This window comes from Hesperophylax consimilis, unplaced genomic scaffold (assembly GCF_061612785.1).
Source record: "Hesperophylax consimilis isolate HC1 unplaced genomic scaffold, BYU_Hcon_1.0 scaffold_41, whole genome shotgun sequence".
In the NCBI taxonomy this organism is placed as follows: domain Eukaryota; kingdom Metazoa; phylum Arthropoda; class Insecta; order Trichoptera; family Limnephilidae; genus Hesperophylax; species Hesperophylax consimilis.
In genome coordinates this window covers 255887-281063 of record NW_028301271.1, presented here as the reverse complement: position 1 = coordinate 281063, position 25177 = coordinate 255887, and the positions used below count along the sequence as shown (strand labels likewise).

Genomic DNA, 25177 nt, shown 5'->3' with positions numbered 1-25177 from the left:
AATTAAATACTGCAAGTCGCAATCTAGATGAAATGTATCTTAATATTGAAACAGAATCAAAAGTAACGCTTCATAAAATCTCACAGAATTCATATTTCTCATACCTTTTGATGAGCATTGTCATGTTTATTTTTTATAGATTATACAAATATTATAAATCAAAAAACCAACCGAATAATTTAGACACTCCAGAGGTACCTACACTTGTTGTAACACTAGAAGACGACAACGACGCTTCAGTCAGTGGTCGACATACGCGACTTACATCGACAGTGAAGTAAGGAAAGATTGTCGAGGTCGACAATTCTTCTAAGGGGGAAGATGTTATGTACCAATGCAACCCATGCTATCATTTGTTATCATTGTTATCAATATTCTTGTGCATGCGTAGTTATAACAACAATCAGTTGGACCCTATTAATAATAAGTAAATATTTGTAACAACTAGTTAGTTGGAACCTAGCAATCAATAAGTACATATAGATTGTAATAAACCTAATTGGACCCTATTTATCAATAAGTACATAGTTATAAGAACAATATTGTTAGTTCTAATATTAGATAATTATTTATTATATAAGAGAAATATAGAGAAGAAGCACCAGAGTGAACATTGTAGCCGGACCAGACAGTATCGCTGTCCGTGCATTCCTGTAACGTAATACCGATAAATAAACTATATACAGAAACCATACCGAGTAGTGAATTAACATTGAAAATCACCTACCGGACCCTAACAGCAGATTCTCAGAGATATACCTATAGGCACAGAGTTGAAGATACTACCAGTATCGCCCTGGTGTAAGACCACCATTCAGAATTGAAACGTTGCTCCAAATGGCTTTAGCCGTGTTTAGTGACTAGATCTGAATAGCCAGGTACTTCCCCACCTTCCTCTTTCCCTTCCCCACTTACCTTCAGCCTCACAACATCCCCCAATTGGGGATGCCATAGTCTCACTGGCTCCAGACGGGAGCAGTTGGGACTCTTGTGAGGTATTCACTATAAAAAAAGGCACGAACAAGATAATTCGTGCCGTGTCCTTCAAGTATTTACCTAAGCTAACATACTTTAACATGTGATCGCAATGAATTATCAGAACAAGTAAGCGCGTTAATCTAACAAGAAAGGCGGAAGATGTTTAATCCGGCTCGAAGGACCAAAATAAATGAGACTGTATAATAAAAACACAATAAATTATGATGAGCCACAAAGTGAATGCTTTTTACAATTACGTAAATGAGACTGAGTTAGAATAATAATACTAATGTTTGGATGATTTGTATAGCGTCGTTTTTGTGCAAAATCACCTCAAGCTAGAACAGAAAGGTGTGGCTTTTTATCCATTATGTAGAGCGAATGCAGTATAAGGAGAATAAACGATTCAAATCCGAATGGTAGCAGAAGTCGGGGACGCCGGAGGAAGACATGGCACGACCAAGTGAATCAGATACTTGAGTAGGGCCATGTCAAGAGTCAGAATAATAGAAGAGTATGTATGAATGTGAATGAGGCAAGGAGTATGTGCCAAGACCGAGTTGTTTGGCGGTCCGTCCTCTCTGCCTACCCCTTCAGAAACGGCGTGTTGGTTGGTTAGTTAGTTAAATATCTGTTGTACCGTATCTTTTTTCTTGTATAAATCAAAACAGGCGGCTGGTGTTGAGCGGGAATTTAAACCTTATCACCATTTACATAGGGAGTGTTGTTGTTAGCGACCCGATTCCAAATATAACCTGACGTGGTGCATCGCCACAATAACACACAGAATAATAAAATCATTGATATGCGCATAGGTTTGTTAATTTACTGTATACTGATGGCCTCCATGGTTTACGAATCAGTAATCTCAGTATCGCCCTGGTGAAATATCACCTCTCAGAATGTTCTCAGTTGCTTAGAAATTTGAACTGTCAGTTTCATCCCCATCTTTCCCTCCCTATATCCGTCAGCCTCACAACATACCCCAAATGGAATGACATAGTTTCAGTGTCTACCTGTTTAGAGTTAATGTTTACAAAAAGGTTCACCTGAGATGCTACTGTATAATTTTTGTTATAAATACACTAAGTAGTATTCTTATTTTCCACAGATGCGAGACCAGGCCCGGCCCTGAGTTCCTACTCCGGTCCTACACGTTCCACTCCAACAGCTCATTCCGCCTAGTACAACACTATTACGCTCGACATTGCACGAGCCCCGTGTACACAGCCATAGCGCGGGGCAAGCTGCGTGCGGGGGGGCTGTACTCGCTTACCAGGGTGGGACTGGTGCCTCACACAGCCGAGGTAGCACAACAGCTGGCCGCTAAGATCTTCAGCACTTGTCCTGGTAAGATTTATACCTAACTCTACGTAACATAACCTAACTTTTCAAAACCTAATATGTATACTGTATACCCAACATAAATAACAAATCCTTACAAAAGTAATGCTGATGTGATTACAGTTAAAAGTAAGTAGCTTGCCGCTAAGATCTTCAGCCCTTGTTCTGGTTAGATTTATACCTAACTAAACTTACAAAACCTAACATAACTGTACCGGACAGCAGATGGATATACCTAAATAATTATTAAATAATCAAGAAAATGAATATTTGTCTGATGTAACGCATTGTACGATGAAGAATCCTTTGTTGTTTAGTCGCACTACAAACCGTGGGACCTTAGCATATTTAAGAATAATAATAGATTTAAGAATAATTGCTCCACATTTACACGTGTAGAAATTATTGTATTCGAACCACGTGTCATATCGCCAGTTCAAGGGTGAATTAGTCGCACGACAAACCGTGGGACCTTAGAATATGTTTATAGTTAAGAATAGTTGCTCCACATTAACACGTGTAGAAATTATTCAATTTGAACCCAATAAATACGCCAACAACTGGCTCAAGTGTAAGCGAGATTCAAAAATTCAAACGTAGTTCGGCCGCAGTCCGGCGAGCGCGCCTCAAAGCTCGTGAACTTTTAAAATTCGAACAACTTAGAAATTTAAAACAGTTATTGGCGGGATTTTAATAATATTTTGACGTTTCTGGTTTATCTCGTGTCACAGTTTTCAAAATACGAATATACATTCGAATCAGTGATTTGTTTAACCACAGTGGTTGTTGGAATATGACAGAAAAACAATAAACTTTTTAGTGTTTTGTGAATTTAACTGAATCAAAATGTTTAGATATTCACAGATGGACTTTGCAATTTATTTTGCTCTCATATTTGGTAAGTAATTGTACAAAAATTTCTATTACTACTAAATTTGTATTTGAATGCACTTTTTTAAGCTGTTTAACAATCATTGATTAAAATGCATTTGCTTCAATAATAATAATAATAATAATAATACCAAATTCCTGTAATATTCAAAAATCTGTTAGCGAAAAAATAAGAAAATACACAGATTTAGGAAATGAAATAAAAAGAATTTGGCATTCTCAGACTATAAAAATATTATCATTCGTTATTTCGGCTACTGGCATTATACCTAGCTCTCTAATTAAAAATTTAGGCGTATTAGATCTATCAACAAAATTTATATATAAAGATGCAAAAGTCGGTCATTTTGAATACATGTAGGATAACAAAAGATTTTTTAAATATTTTTGTTGAGGGATCAGTAGGATTTATAGGCCCTGTTAGAAGTTCTACCGAGCCGAACCCTCTGATATGAAAATATCTGGAGACGGTGAATTTTTTTTCCCATTTGATATCTGGTGAGTTGACGTGTTGTTGTTCTTGTATTGTTTTGTATTTATTTTACTTATATAATGCACTTACATAGTGTTGATTGACTAGCTGATCATTTGTGGAAAAGTGAGTGGAAGGGTTTAGTTTTTCCTATGGGGAAGATTTAACCCGGACAACAAAATCGGAAGCATAAAAAAATGATTATTTGTAGAGCGCCGTTTTTGTGAAAAATCACCTCAAGGGCGCTGTACAATTTATTTCATAGGATCTACATTTGTTATTTAGAAAAGATACCAAAACATACTTACCTGGCAAGTCACTTCCGACAAACACACTTATATTAAAAAGTTTGCTTCCAAAGTTCCAATACCATTGTTTTGTATTTGATAATCGATGTTTTGATAATCATTGTTGCACATTGTAACCTGAAACGCTTTATCATGTACATATTTGGATATCTTTTAACCTAACATTCATTACCATAATTTGTGGAAGTCACTTTTCTATTATTATTAAAAGGGTCGACTCCCCCCAGTGCGGTTCCAAATTTATGTCGTACTTAACTAACTAACTAACCATCACGCCGTTTCCCCGCAGGGGTAGGCAGAGAGGACGGACCGCCAAACAACTCGGTCTTGGCACACACTCCTTGCCTCATTCACATTCATACATCGTCTCATACATACTCTTCTATTGTTCTGACTCTTGACATGGCCCGACTCAAGTATCTGATTCACTTGGTCGTGCCATGTCTTCCTTGGGCGTCCCCGACTTCTGATACCATTCACATTTGCATCGTATATTCTCCTTACACTCCTTTCTTCGCTCATTCGCTCTACATGCCCAAACCATCTAAGCGTCCCTTTCTTGATCTTACTCATTACGCTTACATCAGCCTTGCACTCTTTGCGGATATCCACATTCCTCACACGATCATACATGGTTTTACCACACATACGCCTCAGGGATCTCATTTCAACAGCATTCAATCTACTTTCATCCTTTCTTTGCCAGTTCCATGCCTCACTTCCATACATCAGGGTAGGTACCAGCACTCCATTGTGGACTGCTAACTTCGCTTCTTTTGACAATTTTTTGTTAGCGCCAACTGCGTTCAGTCCTCCATTAATGGAGTTACCTGCATTTACTCTTCTTTCAATATCTCTGTCAGCCTTCCCATCTCTCGTAAACATGCTTCCTAAATACACAAATTCATCCACCTGCTCCAAGTATTCCTCATTCACAGCTATATTGCACACTGTTTTCGTACTTTCTCTTTCAAACACCATTACTTTAGACTTACTTACATTCATCATTAACTCATTCTTCACGCATACTTCGTTCATCCTAGACACGAGAGACTGCAGATCATCCATACTATTAGCAATCAGCACCGCATCATCAGCATACAGCAGGCAACATACTTTCAGATTACTCAAATTCGCGCCCAATCCTACCTCTTTCAATTCTTGCATACAATTATCCATATAAAGATTGAATGTCGTACTTAATTTTTAAATGTTTATTTTAATATTTTTAAGAACATTAATATGTAGATAACCATATTAATAAATAATCTGATCCCAACCTAAAAACCAACAGGTGGTCCACTGGTGCACTGTTCCAAAACAAACAAATTACTCACCTTTAAGACCCGGAATTTTCAATTTCTACCGATTTATAAGCAGTTTCTCGCTAGCTCCTTAAGTCTTGAAGTTAAAAAAAAATAAATGTTATTTTTGAAGATTATATCTATACATTGGTTTTGCCGAATCGTTAACTATATGAAATTCCTTCGATAGAAAAAAATCGCAAAGCAAACTCCGAAACTTATTAAAAACACGTTTTGTTCTGTTATTTAATATGTGAAAGGAATTTAAAAAAAATTGAGTGTATGTTTAAATGCAAATAAAACTATAACGAGAGATTTTTGCTCTATTTTAAACGTGTTTTATTAAATATTTTCACAGCAGTCGCTTACGTCTGTTCATTTCAATCGCGTTAAATATTAGCGCGCTCTCTCTAACATTAAGATTTACATAAAACCATTTCAAACATTCGTCAGTCCCCGCGCAACTACTTCCGGAAAATACTAAGGTTTGTTTGCCATCGCGGAAACAAAATGATAGAAATCCTCTACATCCCATTTTAGTCCAGTCAGCCTGTGTTTTTATATGTAACTAAATAGTATAAAGCTAATTTTTTCCCCATCGACTACTACCATTTAGACAAGTGTTTAGAAAAAAGTCCCCGCCCCTACCCCCCTTGCTTCCCCCCCTGTGCCCCCCCAAACATGAAAAGTGTAAGGGTTTCGTAAATCGCGTCTATCTCAATTATTAAACAACATATCGGATTGAAATTTGTTTTATTCTCTTTGTTGTAACATTTTCTACAAAAAAAGTTCAGTTAACTTTCGTCGTAACTTTTACCGTTTGTTTGTAATTCGTATGATAAGGTAAAAAATTGTATATTTTTTGGCACATAATTTTATATTTTGTCACAGAACTTTTCAGGCCGACATTTTATGAAAAAATATTTCCCACAAAAGTTGTAGCCCCTATTATTACCTTTAAAATGATATAAAATAATACTTACTTTGTTGGAGATCCAGCGAGATTATCATGGCGGGTTCGGTCGAGGTGGGGCCGGCCGGCGCGGCGTTGCAATGCAGATATTGTTGTATAGTGATAGTGTTTTTTATCTTCAAGGTACACTATTGCATTTTCCATAAATAAAACTAATCGAGTCTCGGTGAAACCTAAATTCCCCACTTTTTAAATTTGTTTCAAATAATAATAAGTCCTTGTATACAGCGAAAATAGGTATTTTAAATAGTTTTTGGTTTGAAAATGCATGTAATATTTTTTAAAGATGTTATTTTAGAACAAAATAATTGCGGTATCTTAATTTGATCATATCCTAAACTTCCATGAGAGGTTCTTCATTTTCCTCGACTTCAACCAAAGTTACATTGCTGCATGATCCACCACAGCTTACGCTTCTAAAGAGAGCAAGTTAGCTGGCCAGCCGTGTATTGTCACTTTTGACCAACCACTTTTCCTGAAAGCAGTAGACATTGTTGCAAGTTCTTCTACAGAAAGTGAAATATCTGGAGTAATCGTCAGACTAGGCGGATTCCATCTTCTAATGAGTTTCCTTGGTTGCTTAGGAAAGTTTATGGAAGGTAGTGGAATCGAAGAAATGTGGACCTCTGTTTATGGAAAATCAACGATTCCTCACCTTATGTCAGGACATGCTTACGCAAGGTCTTATAGAGCTCACATGATGACCCAGGCAGCTTTGATGTTACTGCTATTCGAGGAATGTTCATCTCTTAAAGAAATGATTACAAACGACTTTAATGATATTCATATCCAAACAATTAACAAACAAACAACTGTTGAAGACGCCATGAGAGAGTGTAAAACAAATGAAATAATGACAAGACTAGAAGAAGTGTATGAAGATTTGGCTAAAACTAGTAGAACTTCAAAACTGTGGCTACAAGAGTTTAAATTGGTGAATTTGGCTCTAGACTTTATTCTGGCAGAGAGAATCGGCGATTGGAATTTGCACATTAATACAGTCAAGCAAATGATACCGTATTTCCATGCTGCTGGACATTTGCTCTACGCCAAATCCGCACACATATACCTACAACAAATGTTGAGTCTACAATCGAAGATGTCAAATGAAGACTTCGAAAGGTTCGTCAATAAAGGTTTTTTTACAGTTCGGCGTACAGATGGATTTTTTACCGGTATCTGGACGGACATGACCATAGAGCAGACATTAATGCGATCATCAAAATCCATAGGTGGCCTTACTCATGGACGAGGATTAAGCGAGAGGACGCTAACCAAGTTCATTGCTTGCGCTCCTGCATCCCTACAAATTTGTGAGGCTTTCGAGAAGTTCTCTGGCTGCTTAACTCAGTTTAACGAACAGCACACTGAACTTAGATGCAGTAGAAGAGAAAGGGACTTGCAAGATATTAATAAGTTTCTCGGGTGGCTGCGTATCCATAATCCTTTCCGACAGAGCAACGATTTAATTTCTTTATCCTCTGGTCTAGTAGTGACAAGTTCGGGTGTAAACTGCGATGAAGCGTATGATGTAGGAATGAAATGCTTGAAAGACATCGAAGGAAATAATTTTGCAGATGTTAAATTGAAAAGAAAAAATAAAGTTAAAACTATAGGCTCCGTAGTAAGTGGTATAAATGTGAGATCTGAAGAAGTGCCAATTAATCCTGATCAGCTGTTTAATAGGGTTATATGTATGTCTCAAGGAACAAATAATCTCAAACAATACTTCAACTATGAACTTAGCCCATACCCTTTGTCTTTATTTGAAAACAATAAAATGATAAGAAAGGGAACTAAATCAAGTCTTATGAAAATATTTGAAAAGTGGACAGTTAGCAACGAAGTTTTTAAAAATTTGCCCCCAAAAATATATGTAGTAGATGGAGGGTATCTTTTGCATAATGTTATTTGGCCTGACAAAGTAACATATAGCAGCATCATAGAGAAGTATGTTGATACTGTAATGAAACGGTATGGGAAAGATTGTCATGTCGTGTTCGATGGGTATCCTGACTATCCCACCACAAAAGGGGTCGAACATATGCGGAGAAGTAAAAAAACATCTCTAGAAATGAAATTCAACGTTAATATGGAATGCTCTGTGAAGCAAAATGAATTTTTGGCAAATCCAAAAAACAAAAGCCAGCTTATTGAACAGCTCTCTCAGAAGCTTAATGAAGCAAACATTCCAACCATTGTGGCGGAGGAAGATGCAGATACTAAAGTGGTCGGAAGAGCAATAGATGTCTCCCAGATTCAAAGTGGGAGGCCTGTAGTTGTTGTCGGACAGGATACTGATCTTTTCGTTCTATTGTTAGGGCTACCACAATGTCAAAATGTGCAACTATTCTTTCACAAACCCTCTGGCACACCATCAACGTATGACATCAGCAAGATTCGTGAAGAGATTGGTGATATGAAGGATGTGGTATTATTTTTGCATGCTATCACAGGATGTGTTACCACATCTTATTTATTCGGTAAAGGCAAAATTAACGCGTACAAATTGCTAAGTTCATCAAATGATCTCCGCACAAAAGTTTTACAGTTTTATGAAAAACAGGCAGACAAAAATATTCTCAAAGAGGTAGGAGAGACTTTTGTCTTGAAACTATATGGATGCACAAGGTCTGCAAGTCTGAATGACAGTAGATATTCAATGTACCTTAAAGCTGTTGCAAAAATGTCATTAAAATCCAAATTTAAAATGGCGTCCCTCCCTCCAACATCTGATGCTGCTGAACAACACGCCTATCGAACATACTATCAGATTCAAAAATGGATTGGAGATAAGGAAATCAGCGCTACGGACTGGGGATGGATTTTAACAGACAACATGCTGTACCCAGTGCACTAAAAAAAACCACCGGTACCTGAAGAAGTTATAAACTTAGTTTCCTGCAACTGCAAAAAGGCTTGCAAAAATAATTGTAGCTGCTTTAAAGCATCACTTGATTGCACAGAAATGTGCGGGAGCTGTGGTGGATCATGCAGCAATGTAACTTTGGTTGAAGTCGAGGAAAATGAAGAACCTCTCATGGAAGTTTAGGATATGATCAAATTAAGATACCGCAATTATTTTGTTCTAAAATAACATCTTTAAAAAATATTACATGCATTTTCAAACCAAAAACTATTTAAAATACCTATTTTCGCTGTATACAAGGACTTATTATTATTTGAAACAAATTTAAAAAGTGGGGAATTTAGGTTTCACCGAGACTCGATTAGTTTTATTTATGGAAAATGCAATAGTGTACCTTGAAGATAAAAAACACTATCACTATACAACAATATCTGCATTGCAACGCCGCGCCGGCCGGCCCCACCTCGACCGAACCCGCCATGATAATCTCGCTGGATCTCCAACAAAGTAAGTACTATTTTATATCATTTTAAAGGTAATAATAGGGGCTACAACTTTTGTAGGAAATATTTTTTCATAAAATGTCGGCCTGAAAAGTTCTGTGACAAAATATAAAATTATGTGCCAAAAAATATACATTTTTTTACCTTATCATACGAATTACAAACAAACGGTAAAAGTTACGACGAAAGTTAACTGAACTTTTTTTGTAGAAAATGTTACAACAAAGAGAATAAAACAAATTTCAATCCGATATGTTGTTTAATAATTGAGATAGACGCGATTTACGAAACCCTTACACTTTTCATGTTTGGGGGGCACAGGGGGGGAAGCAAGGGGGGTAGGGGCGGGGACTTTTTTCTAAACACTTGTCTAAATGGTAGTAGTCGATGGGGAAAAAATTAGCTTTATACTATTTAGTTGGTCTAAATGGTGTTCTACGACACAGGCTGACTGGACTATTTATGAATAATTAATAACCTACGTATAATATCACGTCTTTTATGTTTCTAAATTTACTAGCACACATGACGATATGAGCTAACATAATAAATAAGAAATGCATTATTAGGCTGCTTATATAGTGCTTATGTCATGGCTGTCAAAGGGAACACGGAACTTAGTTGGTAGCTCCGTAATTAAAATGACCCCCTCTCCTTTTTACGGCGGAGAGGGGGAAGCATAACTTTTCAAATCAAGGGGTTAAGATGTTATTAGTTTGGCAAATTAGAGATGGACTGCAACCATTAGTTAGATTAAGAATGGTCATTTTAGAAGTGTAATTTTAGCACGAAGGCATCTACTACTTCATATAAATAAAGTGGATTACGTCATGTAATATATAAATTGTCGCCAAAGTGCAAAAAACGGGTCTATGAAAACTCAACACAATAACAGGTCAAAACACCTTTAAAAATTGATATGAAGTAAGTATGAAGATAACTTACTGCGGGTAAGCTTCGATTTATGGGTGAAATTCCTAAAAATTAAAACTAGTTATTTTTATACTAACTTTGGGCCGGGGAATCCGAATCTGGAAGAATTAGGTGGTGGCAAGCAATATTAACTGAATTACACGACTTTAAAATTTCGACGCACAAAAAATTTAACTGGCCATTTTGAACGCTTTCTGACAATAAAACTAGTTTTCTTTATACATCTTTATACTAACTTTGGGACGGGGAATCCGAATCCGGAAGAATAAGGTTGGGGCAAGCAATATAAACTGAAATATACGACTTAAAAATTTTAGATGCAAACAATATACAACGGCATTGCCGATGCGTTTTTTTGACAATAAATCCATAGAAAAATTACCAAAGATATATAAAATTAAGTGTTGCTAGTAAGCAATAATATCAATAACGTAAAATAACATGTTTATAATTTCAGTAATATTTCATATTCAAACAGTTAGATTTAGGTTTATTATCACGAAAGGTGAGTTTTTATGTCGGGGGAGACGAAAAAATATGCATTTTATATTTTAATTTTGCTAATTTTATATTTTAGATTCGGATTCCCCGGCCCAAAGTTAGTATAAAAATAACTAGTTTTAATTTTTAGGAATTTCACCCATAAACCGAATTTTTTCTCTTACTGCTATAAAATAATGCTAATTTACTAAGAATCTCTTCGAATTATTCGTAATCCGGTTAGACACTGGACTGCAGGCCCTTAAGGCGAAGCTTAATGCCAAATAACTATTTTAATTAATCTTTATAACGAATTAGTGTACATTGTGAATATCAAAAAAATGCTTTAGATAAATTGTAGGTTTTCCTATCGTTTCGCTTGAGTAGAATACAAATAAATAATAAATTACTCAATAAAAAAATATAAATGTAAACTACTAAAATATATTAGTGTAAAAATGTATGAACGCATAACGCAAACAACTTTTTAAAAAATATAGTATAATAGCTAAGATTATCTGTGACTTGATTTTTGAAATTCTTTACAAAATAAATAAAAATCAGTTTTGTGTTTGAAATCGAACGTTTCTAGACTCATACCAAGAATATACACATTTTTGGCTTGTGGCTTCCTCTTAAGCGGGAATCTATACCTTATCGCCATCTACATACGGAGTGAAATTGTTAGCGGCCCGATTACAAATGTTAGACGACGTGGTGCATCGCTTCAAGTGGCAATTTCAACCATATCGCCACCAGCGCAAGCTGTATGTGAATTCATTGAACTTCAGAGAGAATAAAACTCACGGTTGGTAATGTGTTTTGAAAACTCAGTATTATAACTCATCCATAAATGGATTTGCTTACAAATATGTAATATAATCGAAGACCACTTGTTGTTATCAGTAACTCACCTTGGGCTAAAGGTGTTCAACCTTATAAGTGGTATTGCAAATGTTTGTACCAAAACACATACGAACAGATAAAGAAACATTTTGAAGAGACTCTTGCTTGTGTAGTGATGTACTGGGTGGATCAATAATAATTTAATCTTTATAAATAAAAAAATCCTTCCTTCAAAATCTTAAATCTTTGAAAATCACCGAATGCTTTGAAATTTTAACACAGCCTTACATTCGAATACGCGTGTTTTTATATATTATATAGATGTCTCATACGACAGTTTCTTTATCAGCACATATGCATAACAATACATAACAATGTACACACATATACATAACAATGTACTCTTGACCCTATCCCAACGTGGCTTCTCAAGAAATGTTGCAACGTGTTATCCCCTTTCCTGGTTCACGTGTTTAATAAGTCCCTAAGCACAGGTGACTTCCCGGAGCCACTTAAGTCTGCTGTAGTTACCCCAATTATTAAAAAACCACAGCTTGATGCCGACAACCTGGGTAATTATCGACCTGTATCAAATCTGCCTTTCGTAGCTAAACTACTAGAAAAAATTGTGGCTTCTCAAATAATCTCCCACTTAAATCTTAATAAATTAATCACAAATCATCAATCTGCATATAGGAGGTTCCACTCAACAGAAACCGGATTACTTCGTGTCCTGTCAGATATAACCCTTGCCATAGAGTCAGGTAAGTTAGCACTTATTTCACTTTTGGATATGAGCGCTGCATTTGATACCATTGACCACGACTTTCTCATTAAGAGACTAGAAGTAACGTTTGGCTTACATTCTAACATCAAATATTGGCTAGAATCCTATCTATCCAATCGCTCGCAAGCAGTAAAGGTTGGAAATAAACAGTCCAACTTCTCAAAACTCTCTTCAGGGGTACCCCAGGGATCCGTTTTGGGTCCACTTCTCTTCATTCTTTTTACAAATGACGTCGCAAAAATTATCGAGTCATTTGGCCTTTTATCTCACTGTTATGCTGACGATCAGCAAATATACTTTTACTGCTCACCAAATGAGATCGACGGCCTAAAAATTCGCACAGCTGAGTGTCTAGAAGCAATCAATCTCTGGATGTCCTCAAATAAACTTAAGCTAAATCCTTCAAAAACGGAGTTTCTCTGGGCAGCCACACATAGACGCCAACATTTAATAGAAAACTCACCAATCGCTATTTCCGGCAACGACGTAACTGCTAAAACAACCGTCAAACTTCTGGGAGTTTATCTGGATTCAGACCTTTCTTTAAAAAGTCAGGTAAATAAGACCGTTAGCACGGGGTTCTTCTACCTTAGACAACTTAAGTCAGTTCGTAGAAACCTTTCAACAGAGGCAACTAAATTACTTGTGAACTCATATATAGTATCACGTCTTGACTATTGCAACGGCATTTATGCAAATCTTCCTAAATGCGAAACTGATAAACTACAATCAGTGTTCAACGCCGCAGCAAGGCTTATCACCGGGGTACTCAAGTTTTCGCACATTTCGGAACACCTCCGAAATCTTCACTGGCTGAAGTGTCCTGAAAGGATCCAGTACAAGCTATGCTGGATGGTGTTTAAAGCTATCAACGAAATGGCGCCACCGTATATTACTGAGCTATGCATTCCGGAAAATACTGGTCTAAGGCAGTCAACTCTTAGATCAGCGACATCATCTGCAATTGGAAGGTTGAAAGAGCCTAAGCGAAATCCGAACACTAAGTTTGGTGATCGTGCATTCGGAGTATCCGGCCCCAAGGCTTGGAATAAACTTCCTATGGAATTGAGATGTATAACCAGCCCAACAGAATTTAGATCCAAACTAAAAACTCACTTTTTCAGACACTCATTTCCATAAATCCGTCATTCTATCCAAATATTTCTTTTTTTTCATTTTTTTATACCGTAATTGTTACATTATCTAGCGATTCATAAACAATGGGTTAAAATCTCTTATACCTATTGGTGAAATATCAACAAAAATATCTAGATTAACCAATAATGATAAATGCAAAACAGCTTTTTATAATGTAAACTCTCTAGGTAGAATTTTAGATAATAATAATAATAATAATATTTGGCTAATTTATATAGCGCCGTTTTCGTGAGAAATCACCTCAAGGGCGCTGTACAAATATATTTCTTAAATATTTAATACTAGAACTACTGACTTATCTCTAAGACTTATATCTAGTGACTTACGACTAAGGCCTATAACTACCTACTATCTTAACGACGTATATACGAGTATTTACATATTTGGCAACTTACAACTAAAATTAAAATTAACAATTTAATCTTACTAACGCCAGAAGAAGAAGGAAGTTCTATTATATTAGGGTGGATTTATTGTTAGCTGTGTTATGTCCCAAACGCACCATCACTAATTATCAAACACAAATAGCTAGTTTCACCAAATTCCAACAACCTCCTAATTACCCAAAACTAACTAATTACATTGTGAAATTCCATTAGTGCACTTATTGATTCATTTCTTAATGTATTGTATACGGATGTATTAATGTCATCAACGCACATGCCTCAAGCACAAATATCAAGTTTCTCCAAATTCCAACAAACTCTTAATTACCTCAAACTACAGCTTTCACAATTACTTTTGGCATATATAAGCCAGCACCAAAGTATTCACTTCAGATCACTCCGTGTATTAGTTCAAGACTCAATTCTAACTGTGCTTAAAGTATCTCCGGTATTGACATTAAGTTTCCGTCAAAACTTTAAACATAATAAACAAACCTTTACATAAAATCTTCAGTGTTCTTTAATTAAAATTGGTACATAACAATTTTGGTGGCAGCAGTGGGATAACTTCTACAAACGACAAATTGAACTTTGTCGGTCCTTAGCGGTTTAAACCGAAGGAACAACCCACAATACATAATAAAAATAAATTGTTTATCAAAATCTAAAGAAACCAAAGTTTAAAGAATTAAATCAGAAAAAGAAAAAAACCCAAGGCACCTCAAAACCTTGAGTCACTTCAACAATTCAACACTAAACGAAGTCTACATCACAGAAGCCTTCGGAAGATCATCATCAATCGAGGCCTTCATCACATTCCACAAGAGAAGAGGACCATCACCTGCACAAGGACAAAGAAGATCCCTCAATCCCAGGAAGAAGATGAACGTGCTGTAAGGAAAAAATTATTATTTTTTTTATGTCAACCTTTTACGCTTTTTAACAAAGCCTTACCAATTTTTATGCTTTCTTACAAAGCCCATATATAAATATAGATAAACATTTTATAAATTTCCAGTAAATCTTATAAATTGTCAAATTCTAAGATTTTTACAAAGCATAAAAGTCAAATCTTTATAAAGGTCATTTTAACGGATAATTTATAAAAATGAATCCAAATATTCCCAAAACTGAATCGACGAACAGCAATGAATGTAAGATTAACCCTCCTCTATTTACAACTAGTGAATAATTAATTAGATCGTGCCATGTCTTCCTCGGGCGTCCCCGACTTCTGCTACCATTCACATTTGCATCATATATCCTCCTTACACTCCTATCTTCGCTCATTCGCTCTACATGCCCAAACCATCTAAGCGTCCCTTTCTTAATCTTACACTCTTAGACACTCATTTCCATAAATCCGTCATTCTATCCAAATATTTTTTTTTTCTTTTTTTATACCGTAATTGTTACATTATCTAGCGATTCCGTTCATTCAATTTTGCTATTGACTTGCCTACCAATGGACAATAGACAATATCAGCGGGAACACAACAAGTCAATCGGTTTAATAGTTGGCGTATGAATCATCTAGATGCGTTTACGATTGACGATTGATTTTATTCATTAATTTTGATTTTATTCATTAATTTCATTCATTTAACATATATATCCAGCTAACAATAAAAACACCCTAATATAATAGAACTTCCTTCTTCTTCTGGCGTTAGTAAGATTTGATTGTTAATATTAATTTTAGTTGTAAGTTGCTAAATATGTAAATACTCGTATATATGTCGTTAACATAGTAGTTATAGGCCTTAGGGGGTATTTCACTATGTCGGGCTAAATATCTGACTAGCTATCCGTTGGCTGGCTTTAAAGATCAGAATAATTCCGTTATTCAACGGCGACCGTTTCACCATTGTTTCGAGCTTCCGGATAGATAACACTCGAAATAGTCTGGCAACATAGCAAAATGTTTGCAGTTAGTCCATCTACTTCCACGGCTATCATGCGTCACAGTCCGCACACCGCGAAGTGTGCATTTTTTTGGTTATGTTATGTTGATTATCAGGTCATTTTAGATAGATTCGTGTCGAATTAATACATTGTTTCTTATTTTGAACACAATCAAATAATTCAGGATGGATCATACAAGCATTCAAATTCATTCTACAAAATTCGACTCACTTCTCAGCTGTTAAACTCGGAATGTTTTGACGCCATCTTTGATTCGAGGAATAGCGCCTAACGTGAAGTTCGAGCACTGATTAGTCAAATCTAACTTTAACCCGAGCGTTAGCGCTATTCAGATATAGTGAAAACGAAAAAATGACTAATCCGCGGATTAGTGCTTGGTCAGAACATAATCAGAGATAGTGAAATACCCCCTTAGACGTAAGTCACTAGATGTAAGTCTTAATAATAATAATAATAATAATCGGATGACTTGTATAGCGCCGTTTTTGTGCAAAATCACCTCAAGGGCGCTGTACAGACTTATAATACATTTCTACAGTGATCGATGTTATTGATAGTATGTTAACTATAACTCTATATCAAAGTGTTCATGGAGAAAATATACAGTACAATACTTACCTGGTAGGTCACTTGAGATTAACACTTAATTAACAAATAATTTTAATCTTAATTTCTTACTTTTTTTATTTATTTTTCGGAATAACTTTTTATTGAGTAAAACCTCAAATTATAATATTTAAATATTGAAGACAATATTAGTGATTTCTAAACGAAAATCTGAAACAGAAGACAATTTTAGTAGTTCTTATTCGAAGTATGATACAGTTAAAAGTGACCGAGGGGAATAGGGTCCCATTAGCGCAGTTGGTAGAGCACTGTCCCGGAAAGACAAGGGTCCTGGGTTCGAGTCCCAGATGTGACCGTTTCCTTTTCTGATTTTTCTGTTTCAGATTTTCGTTTAGAAATCACTAATATTGTCTTCAATATTTTAATTTCTTACAATTAAACTGATTGATCAGTTTTGTAAGATCTAAGTAAGAAAAAATAATGTACAAATAAAAAAAACTGAATAAACACAAAAAAAAAAATCTACCTATTTGTTTATTGGCGAAATTTAGATACAGGATTTAGGACTTTATTGAAAAATTGAATATAACTGGACTTTCTCTTAGGAATGGTATATTTAATGGGTACGACAGCTTAAAAAAGTAAGTTTTCAGTTTAGACCAATGGTTTAGACCTGAATTCTGTTGGACTTGTTATGGATCTTAGTTCCGGAGGGAGTTTATTCCAAGCCTTCGGCCCAGATACTCCGAAAGAGATAAGTCAGTAGTTCTAGTATTAACTATTTAAGAATCTACATCTTCGGATCTACCGGATCTGCCCTGATGATGGACACTGCAACGCTGTCCGAAACGTTGACTAAAGAAGGAGTTAGCGCAACACGGCATAACACCCCAAAAACAAACAACAAAAATTGAAGAAATATATTTGTACAGCGCCCTTGAGGTGATTTCTCACGAAAACGGCGCTGTATAAATTAGCCAATAATAATAATAATACCTGGATGACTTTTATAGCGCCGTTTTTGTGCAAAAACACCTCAAGGGCGCTGTACAAACTTAAAATACATTTCTACATTTCTAATTACTTAACTATTTATGGAGAAAATATACAGTACAATACTTACCTGGTAGGTCACTTGAGATTAACACTTAATTAACATTATCTAATTGTTTATTGGCGAAATTTAGATACAGGGTTTAGGATTTAATTGAAAAATTGAATATAACTGGACTTTCTCTTAGGATTGGTATATTTAATTTAAGGGTACGACAACTTAAAAAGGTAAGTTATTAAATATTATTATTATTATAAATGTTCCTGTTTCAACACAGGACGAAGGTTCTTAGGAACCCCTAGAAAAAAATGACACCAGTGCTACCCCTAAAATTATGAACACATTTTACCCCCAAAATTTAAACGGCTGGATATTATGATTATTATTGGTTAGATCACAATGGCGATCAAAGTAAGCTCTTAATTATTTGTGATTCTCAATACCCACAGTACCTAGGTTACTTTGACATCTATTCCTTCCAACTTTTTTGGAGGATTAACGTGATGATGATGATAGGGTGATGATTTTATTACCACATCGCATCTTTTGTGTTTTCTTTTGTCTGTTCCCATGTTAATAACCTAGTAAATAACAATAAACTACACAGGTGGGTATTACAATTTATTTTTTGGAGAGATATATTTATTCCTTTATTTATTGTTATTAAGTTTAATTTGTAGAACTCCATTTTAATTTTTATTTTTTATATATTCAATAATATTGTTATTGGGTTTATAAAAACAGTTTATTTTTAAACAAGTTCTGCTGTGTAATTATTATTACGCGTGACAGCTGTTTCGCCCTCTGAAGGCATTATCAAACTGTATTTATTACATTAAAATTTCACAACAGCGATAAATTAAAAATAGTTACTCGCTGGATGACCTCAAATAGACTGAAACTGAATCCCACAAAGACTGAGTTTCTGTGGACTGCTACAAGCAGACGTCAGCATAACATTGAAAACTCCCCAATTACCATTTCAGGAAGTGACATCACTCCAAAAACGTGCATCAAATTACTGGGTGTCAATCTGGACACTAATTTTTCCCTTAAAACTCAGGTTGAGTTGTTGTCAAGAGTCAGAATAATAGAAGAGTATGTATGAGACGATGTATGAATGTGAATGAGGCAAGAAGTGTGTGCCAAGACCGAGTTGTTTGGCGGTCCGTCCTCTCTGCCTACCCCTGCGGGGAAACGGCGTGATGGTTAGTTAGTTTTTTTTTTTTTTTTAAAACTCAGGTGAACAGAACTGTAAGCACGGGGTTCTTTCAATTAAGGCAAATTAAAGCAGTGCGGAGAAACCTGCCAACAGAGGCGACTAAATTGCTAGTCAATTCCTATGTTGTTTCACGTCTAGATTATTGCAACGGAATGTATGCAAGTCTCCCTAAATGTCAAATCAACAAATTAAAATCCGTTTTCAACGCCGCGGCAAGGCTTATCGCCGGAGTATCTAAATACTCCCACATTTCAGAGCATCTTAAAAATCTGCACTGGCTCAAATGTCCTGAAAGAATCCAGTTCAAGGTATGCTGGATGGTATTTAAGTCACTTAACGGAATGGCTCCGGCTTATTTATCAGAATTGTGTATTCCAGAAGATTCCAATTCCCGACAGTCAACCCTTAGGTCAGCAACGTCATCAGATATCGGAAGGTTGAAGGAACCAAAGCGCACACCAGATACTAAGTTCGGTGAGCGTGCTTTCGCCGTGTCAGGACCTAAAGCCTGGAATGGACTGCCACATGATTTGAGAATGATCGCAGACTCGACAGAATTTAGGTCTAAACTTAAAACGCACCTTTTCAGACAGTCGTATCCATAATTTCAGAAACCTCCACTTTCACAGTCGACGGCAATTTAAATTAACAAAATGTAAAAATACTAAAAATAAAATAAAATAAATAAAAATAATAAGTAAAAATAATTAAATAAAAATGATAACAACTTACAATTTGTAGGTTTTTAAGATAGTTAAAATACAGTTAAATTACAATAAAAAAAACTATAGCAGACTTCAGATCATGCGACGACCAGTGTTTTTTGATATAGTGTCCTCTGCGTGCAGTTCTATCTTTTATAAGCATAAACTTTTTAATATAAGTGTGTTTGTCGGAAGTGACTTGCCAGGTAAGTATGTTTTGGTATCTTTTCTAAATAACAAATGTAGATCCTAGGAAATAAATTGTACAGCGCCCTTGAGGTGATTTTTCACGAAAACGGCGCTCTACAAATTATCCAATTATTATTATTATTATTATTAGTTTAATTCCAATTAGATCAAAGGCCTACTATGGTGGGAAAATAAAAATAAAAATTAAGCAACCCCAAAATAACTGATTTATTAAAATTTTTGTTGTTTGTTTTTGGGGTGTTATGCCGTGTTGCGCTAACTCCTTCTTTAGCCGACGTTTCGGACAGCGTTGCAGTGTCCATCATCAGGGCCGATCCGGTAGATCCGAAGATGTGTGAAAAAAAAAAAAAAATGATTTATTAAAATATTTAAAAATTCAATCAGAAATGTTTAGTACATATTAATCGAACTGAAAACTTGTTATTTCATGAATAAAAATATATGTATTTATTTGCTGATTCGGATATCGTCTTCAGTAAAATATATATTTCAATAAATATATGTTTTTATTTGTTCTTTTTTGTCTTCAGAAAAAACGTATTTAATTTAATGAAGAATAATATACTTAAATATTGAAGACAATATTAGTGATTTTTAAACGAAAATCTGAAACAGAAAAATCAGAAAAGGAAACGGTCACATCTGGGACTCGAACCCAGGACCCTTGTCTTTCCGGGACAATGCTCTACCAACTGCGCTAATGGGACCCTATCCTTTTCGGTCACTTTTAACTGTATCATACTTCGAATAAGAACTACCAACATTGTCTTCATTTTTTCACCGCACATTTTTATTGGCAACTATCTTTATGTATGATCGCAAGATTCAACCCGAACTAAATGCAATCCAGACAGCGTCTTTTAGATAAACCTATCTTATTTTTTATTTTTAATGTGCGACATCTGTTGACTTTTCTGCAAGTCCAGAATGAATATTAATTTTTCGGAATAACTTTATTGAGTAAAACCTCAAATTGTAATATTTAAATATTGAAGACAATATTAGTGCTTTTTAAACGAAAATCTGAAACAGAAAAATCAGAAAAGGAAACGGTCACATCTGGGACTCGAACCCAGGACCCTTGTCTTTCCGGGACAATGCTCTACCAACTGCGCTAATGGGACCCTATCCTCCTCGGTCACTTTTAACTGTATCATTCTGTATGACAACATTCACAATGTTTCTAAACGCCACTTTAGGCGATGCACTACGTAGTAATGCAAAATCATGTGTTTTTGGTTTGAAAATTTGGTGGCCCAGAAATGTTTCAGATGCTTTAATTAAATAATGCGAGTAGAACAGCATCCCCAAAAATGACATAGGCCCTGAGGGAAATTATTTTCTTCAAGGCCTCCTGTGTGGAGTTAATATAAAAAAGAATACATTTGGATAAGCCCAGAAAAAAAATAATGTATAAGGCCTTTGGGGATCAATGGTGAGAGAGGCACGGAATGAAAGGCGTGTGGTGAAGTTCACAGTGTTTATTGAGTCAGTTGCCGAGACGAGGAGATGATGTTGGACAAAATCAAATAAATAGGACTGTAAGCACCGGTTTTTTTCACCTAAGACAACTCAAGTCTGTCCGAAGAAACCTTCCTACAGAAGCAACAAAACTACTTGTCAACTCTTACGTAGTCTCACGTCTCGATTACTGAAACGGCATTTATGCCAGCCTTCCAAAATATCAAATTGACAAACTTCAATCAGTGTTTCTTGCAGCAGCACGGCTCATAACCGGGGTTTCAAAATATTCGCACATTTCAGAACACCTTCGTAGCCTTCACTGGCTCAAGTGCCCTGAAAGAATCCAGTACAAACTGTGCTGGATGGTGTTTAAATCCATCAATGAAATGGCCCCACCCTACATCTCTGAACTATGCGTCCCGGAAAACACTGGTCTGAGGCAGTCAACGCTTAGATCAGCAACATCATCGGCTGTAGGCAGACTGATAAAACCTAAGCGCAAGCCAAATACTAAGTTTGGCGATCGCGCTTTCGGAGTATCTGGGCCGAAGGCTTGGAATAGACTCCCTCCGGAACTAAGATCCATGACAAGTCCAACAGAATTCAGGTCTAAACTGAAAACTTACCTTTTTAAGCTGTCGTACCCTTAAATTAAATATACCATTCCTAAGAGAAATTCCAGTTATATTCAATTTTTCAATAAAGTCCTAAATCCTGTATCTAAATTTCGCCAATAAACAATTAGATAATGTTAATTAAGTGTTAATCTCAAGTGACCTACCAGGTAAGTATTGTACTGTATATTTTCTCCATAAATAGTTGAGTTATAACATAGATCACTGTAGAAATGTATTATAAGTTTGTACAGCGCCCTTGAGGTGATTTTGCACAAAAACGGCGCTATACAAGTCATCCAATTATTATTATTATTATTAAAAGTTGAATACTCCGGACGCTGCGGTGATGTGCTGGTCAAGCGCGCGGCTCAGTGAGTCGACCGCGACGCCGGGCGCTGGTGACCGGGACTCGATGAAGGTCAGGCACTGGCGAAGAACGTAGGTCTTCAGGCACTCCAGTGCTGACGAGACGGCCGAAGGTACGGCGGACCTTGTAGGCGGTTGAACGGGAGCGGCGTGACCAGTGAGGATGCTGCGTGTCCTCGTGGTGGTCATGATGGCGTGGAAGAAGCGCTGGTCAGAGACACTGGAACCAGGGCGCTTGTAATCCGAGTAGCGCTTGCCAGGAACGGCGATCTGGACAAGGCGCTAAGATGATGTCCCGGTAGAGTCCATGATGGTACGGGCGAAGCCGGGTATATGTCCTTCGCGGAGGGGCGCGGGGCGCACCAGTTGTCACTCGTGAGATTTGTAAACTGACGGCAGATTGATGACTCACTGACTGACTCGCTGCGTCGCGTCGGGCATATTTATACTACACGGCCGATGGCGACAGTAGGTAGTAAATTGCAATTAAATCGAGGCCACTCGCTCGGACTGTGTGTTTCGGGAACCTTCGACAGCGTGGCAATTATGCATAGGCGGAAGACTCGAACCTTCTGACGAGTTCTCGTAATGTCCCAGACTGACTGCGCGATAGTATTGTCGCGAGTAGACGTGCCTGCAGTACGTAGGTTCGTAGGTTGCTTTGTTTACGATGTGATTTCGACTGCAGGTACATAATTCGGGAGTAGGTACTAAGTAGGTCGAGCGGTTTATTATTAATTAGTTAATCTAGATTTTTCTCGACGCTACAGGCCTATGAAAACGGCTTTAAAGTTCAAAATCTCCTGCTTACGAACCCATTTTCGGTTATGATTTTATTGTATAATGTGAAAATTGAGTTATTTATAAAATGATTGAAAAAAAAATATATTTATGACTGAACATCCACAAAATAAAATAAAAGGCACTTTTTGGCCATTTTTTTTTCTTGCATAAAGTGTTAAGCGGGAATTTAAACCTTATCGCCATCTACGTAAGGGCTGTTATTGATAGCGGCTCCATTTAAAATATTACACATCGCCTTAAGACATTTGTCGACAGATTTTTGTTCCATTTTAAATTATTCGTGCTTTATTAGCGCACTCTCTATAACAATTGTATTTACATATCTACCTTTCAATAGAGTTTATTTTTCTTAGAATATTATTTAGGTTTATGATAGTGACGTGCTAGTCTGTGAATGCATTGAAACGGTTTCGACGCCAAGATAGCTCCTTACAATTTACATATACCTTCTTATTTTTATGTAGATAAATATGTTTCTTTTGTGCGTTATTTTATTTAATTTTTTTTCAGTTTCTTTCAAGCAATGCGATGCCTTCAGGCTGAATACGGCAACAGGCGGGGGCGGGGGCCCGTGTGAGCAGGCAGTGAGGAGAGCCAGTGCTATAGAGAAGGCCGCAGTTGTATTGGATTCCCCGGAAAATATACACGGGAAATGGGTATCTGAAGGGTAAGTGATACTTGTTTATTTTTCTGTTTCTGATCGTTGTACTAAAAATGTGTAATTTTAATGTTTTAATTCATAATTATTGATTTTAAAAACGTTCTAAAACTGCACAGTTCGAAACAGTTTCAACCGGCTACAACGTCATTGTGACATAGAAAACGCCCACTCGCTGGTAAGTAGGCAAGCACCGACGTTACCCGACGTCGCCATATTCACGAATAAAAACAAATATTTCATTTTGGCAGTAAATCTAAAATGGCAAATATCAAATCGCAATAGAAAATTTATTCGTCAAATGTAAAAATAAAATAAAAAATAACTTCATTATAGTATTTTTTTCGATAGTAAAAAAAAACAGTGAAAATACCCTATCGTGTAAGGTAGGTAAGGTACATTTGAAAGAAATTAGAAGAAAACTGCTGTCGCCAATTTGCAGACATTTCGGCTCCTAGACAGAAATAACATTGACCTATAAAACATCTGTTCAAGAAATAGAAGTAAGGAAAAATTATGATATTTCGAGCACACGGACACGCCCACAACACACTTATATCAGTTTATATCTTCAGTGCATTTATCTGTTTTGAACGTATTAGTTGGTTTTATTTTTATGCTTTCCAGTAGGGCATTATAGTATAATTACCCTTTGAAGAATATTCTGCTTTGTCCTTTTTTGGTAGTCTGAGTTCATTGCACTTTCTTGTTCTTTATTTTTAGAAAAACGGAAGCAATTTGTAGCTTGTCCTTAATCAAAAATATACAAAGTTGCTAATAAAAAGACGTTCAGCGAAGTTTAAATAAAATCTTGCGATAATGAAGGCTTAAATGATATTTTGGCTTCATTATGAGCGGCACAAGGTGATTCTAGACGCTCTAAGTCAGTGCTCCGCAACCACCGGTGTGCCGTGGCACACTGGTGTGCCGTGAGCCGGTTACAGGTGTGCCGCGGTCAAATTCAATGAATTTGACATTTTACAATATATCATTACGTTTTTAATACACAATGACAAAATATTTTTCATAATATTGTCTATTTTTGATTGTCTTCGATACTGTTAAAAGACATATTCACAATATATTAGTGTGATGTTCTATCCTTCAGGATATACAGCCGTGGACTTGCCACAGACTCCCAACACTCCTTGGATGGAAGATACCTCTTTCAGTAATAAATAGGTTACTTTTTATTAACTGGTTTATTTAGATTTTAGAATATCGCGTGTACAATATAACCGCGTTGGTCAACCTTTATCGGTACTCGCTAGATTTGGTCCCCTCGTGGGATTCCAATGAAACCTAACCTAAAGCTGAGACGCCCTCTGTCGTCGGAGGCTAAAACTAAGAGCA

The 25177-nt window shown here is 36.3% G+C and overlaps 1 protein-coding gene across 1 annotated transcript in view; it reads left to right on the top strand.

Moving 5' to 3' along the window:
• Positions 1 to 2032: 2032 nt before the first annotated feature.
• The window catches only part of LOC149408925 (protein APCDD1-like), a 115387-nt gene continuing 92242 nt past the window's right edge, over positions 2033 to 25177 (top strand). The window contains exons 1-3 of the mRNA XM_089650291.1: positions 2033 to 2040; positions 2090 to 2328; positions 23677 to 23833. Coding sequence (XP_089506417.1) covers positions 2033 to 2040; positions 2090 to 2328; positions 23677 to 23833 — 404 coding nt within the window. The remainder of the gene's footprint in view (positions 2041 to 2089; positions 2329 to 23676; positions 23834 to 25177) is intronic.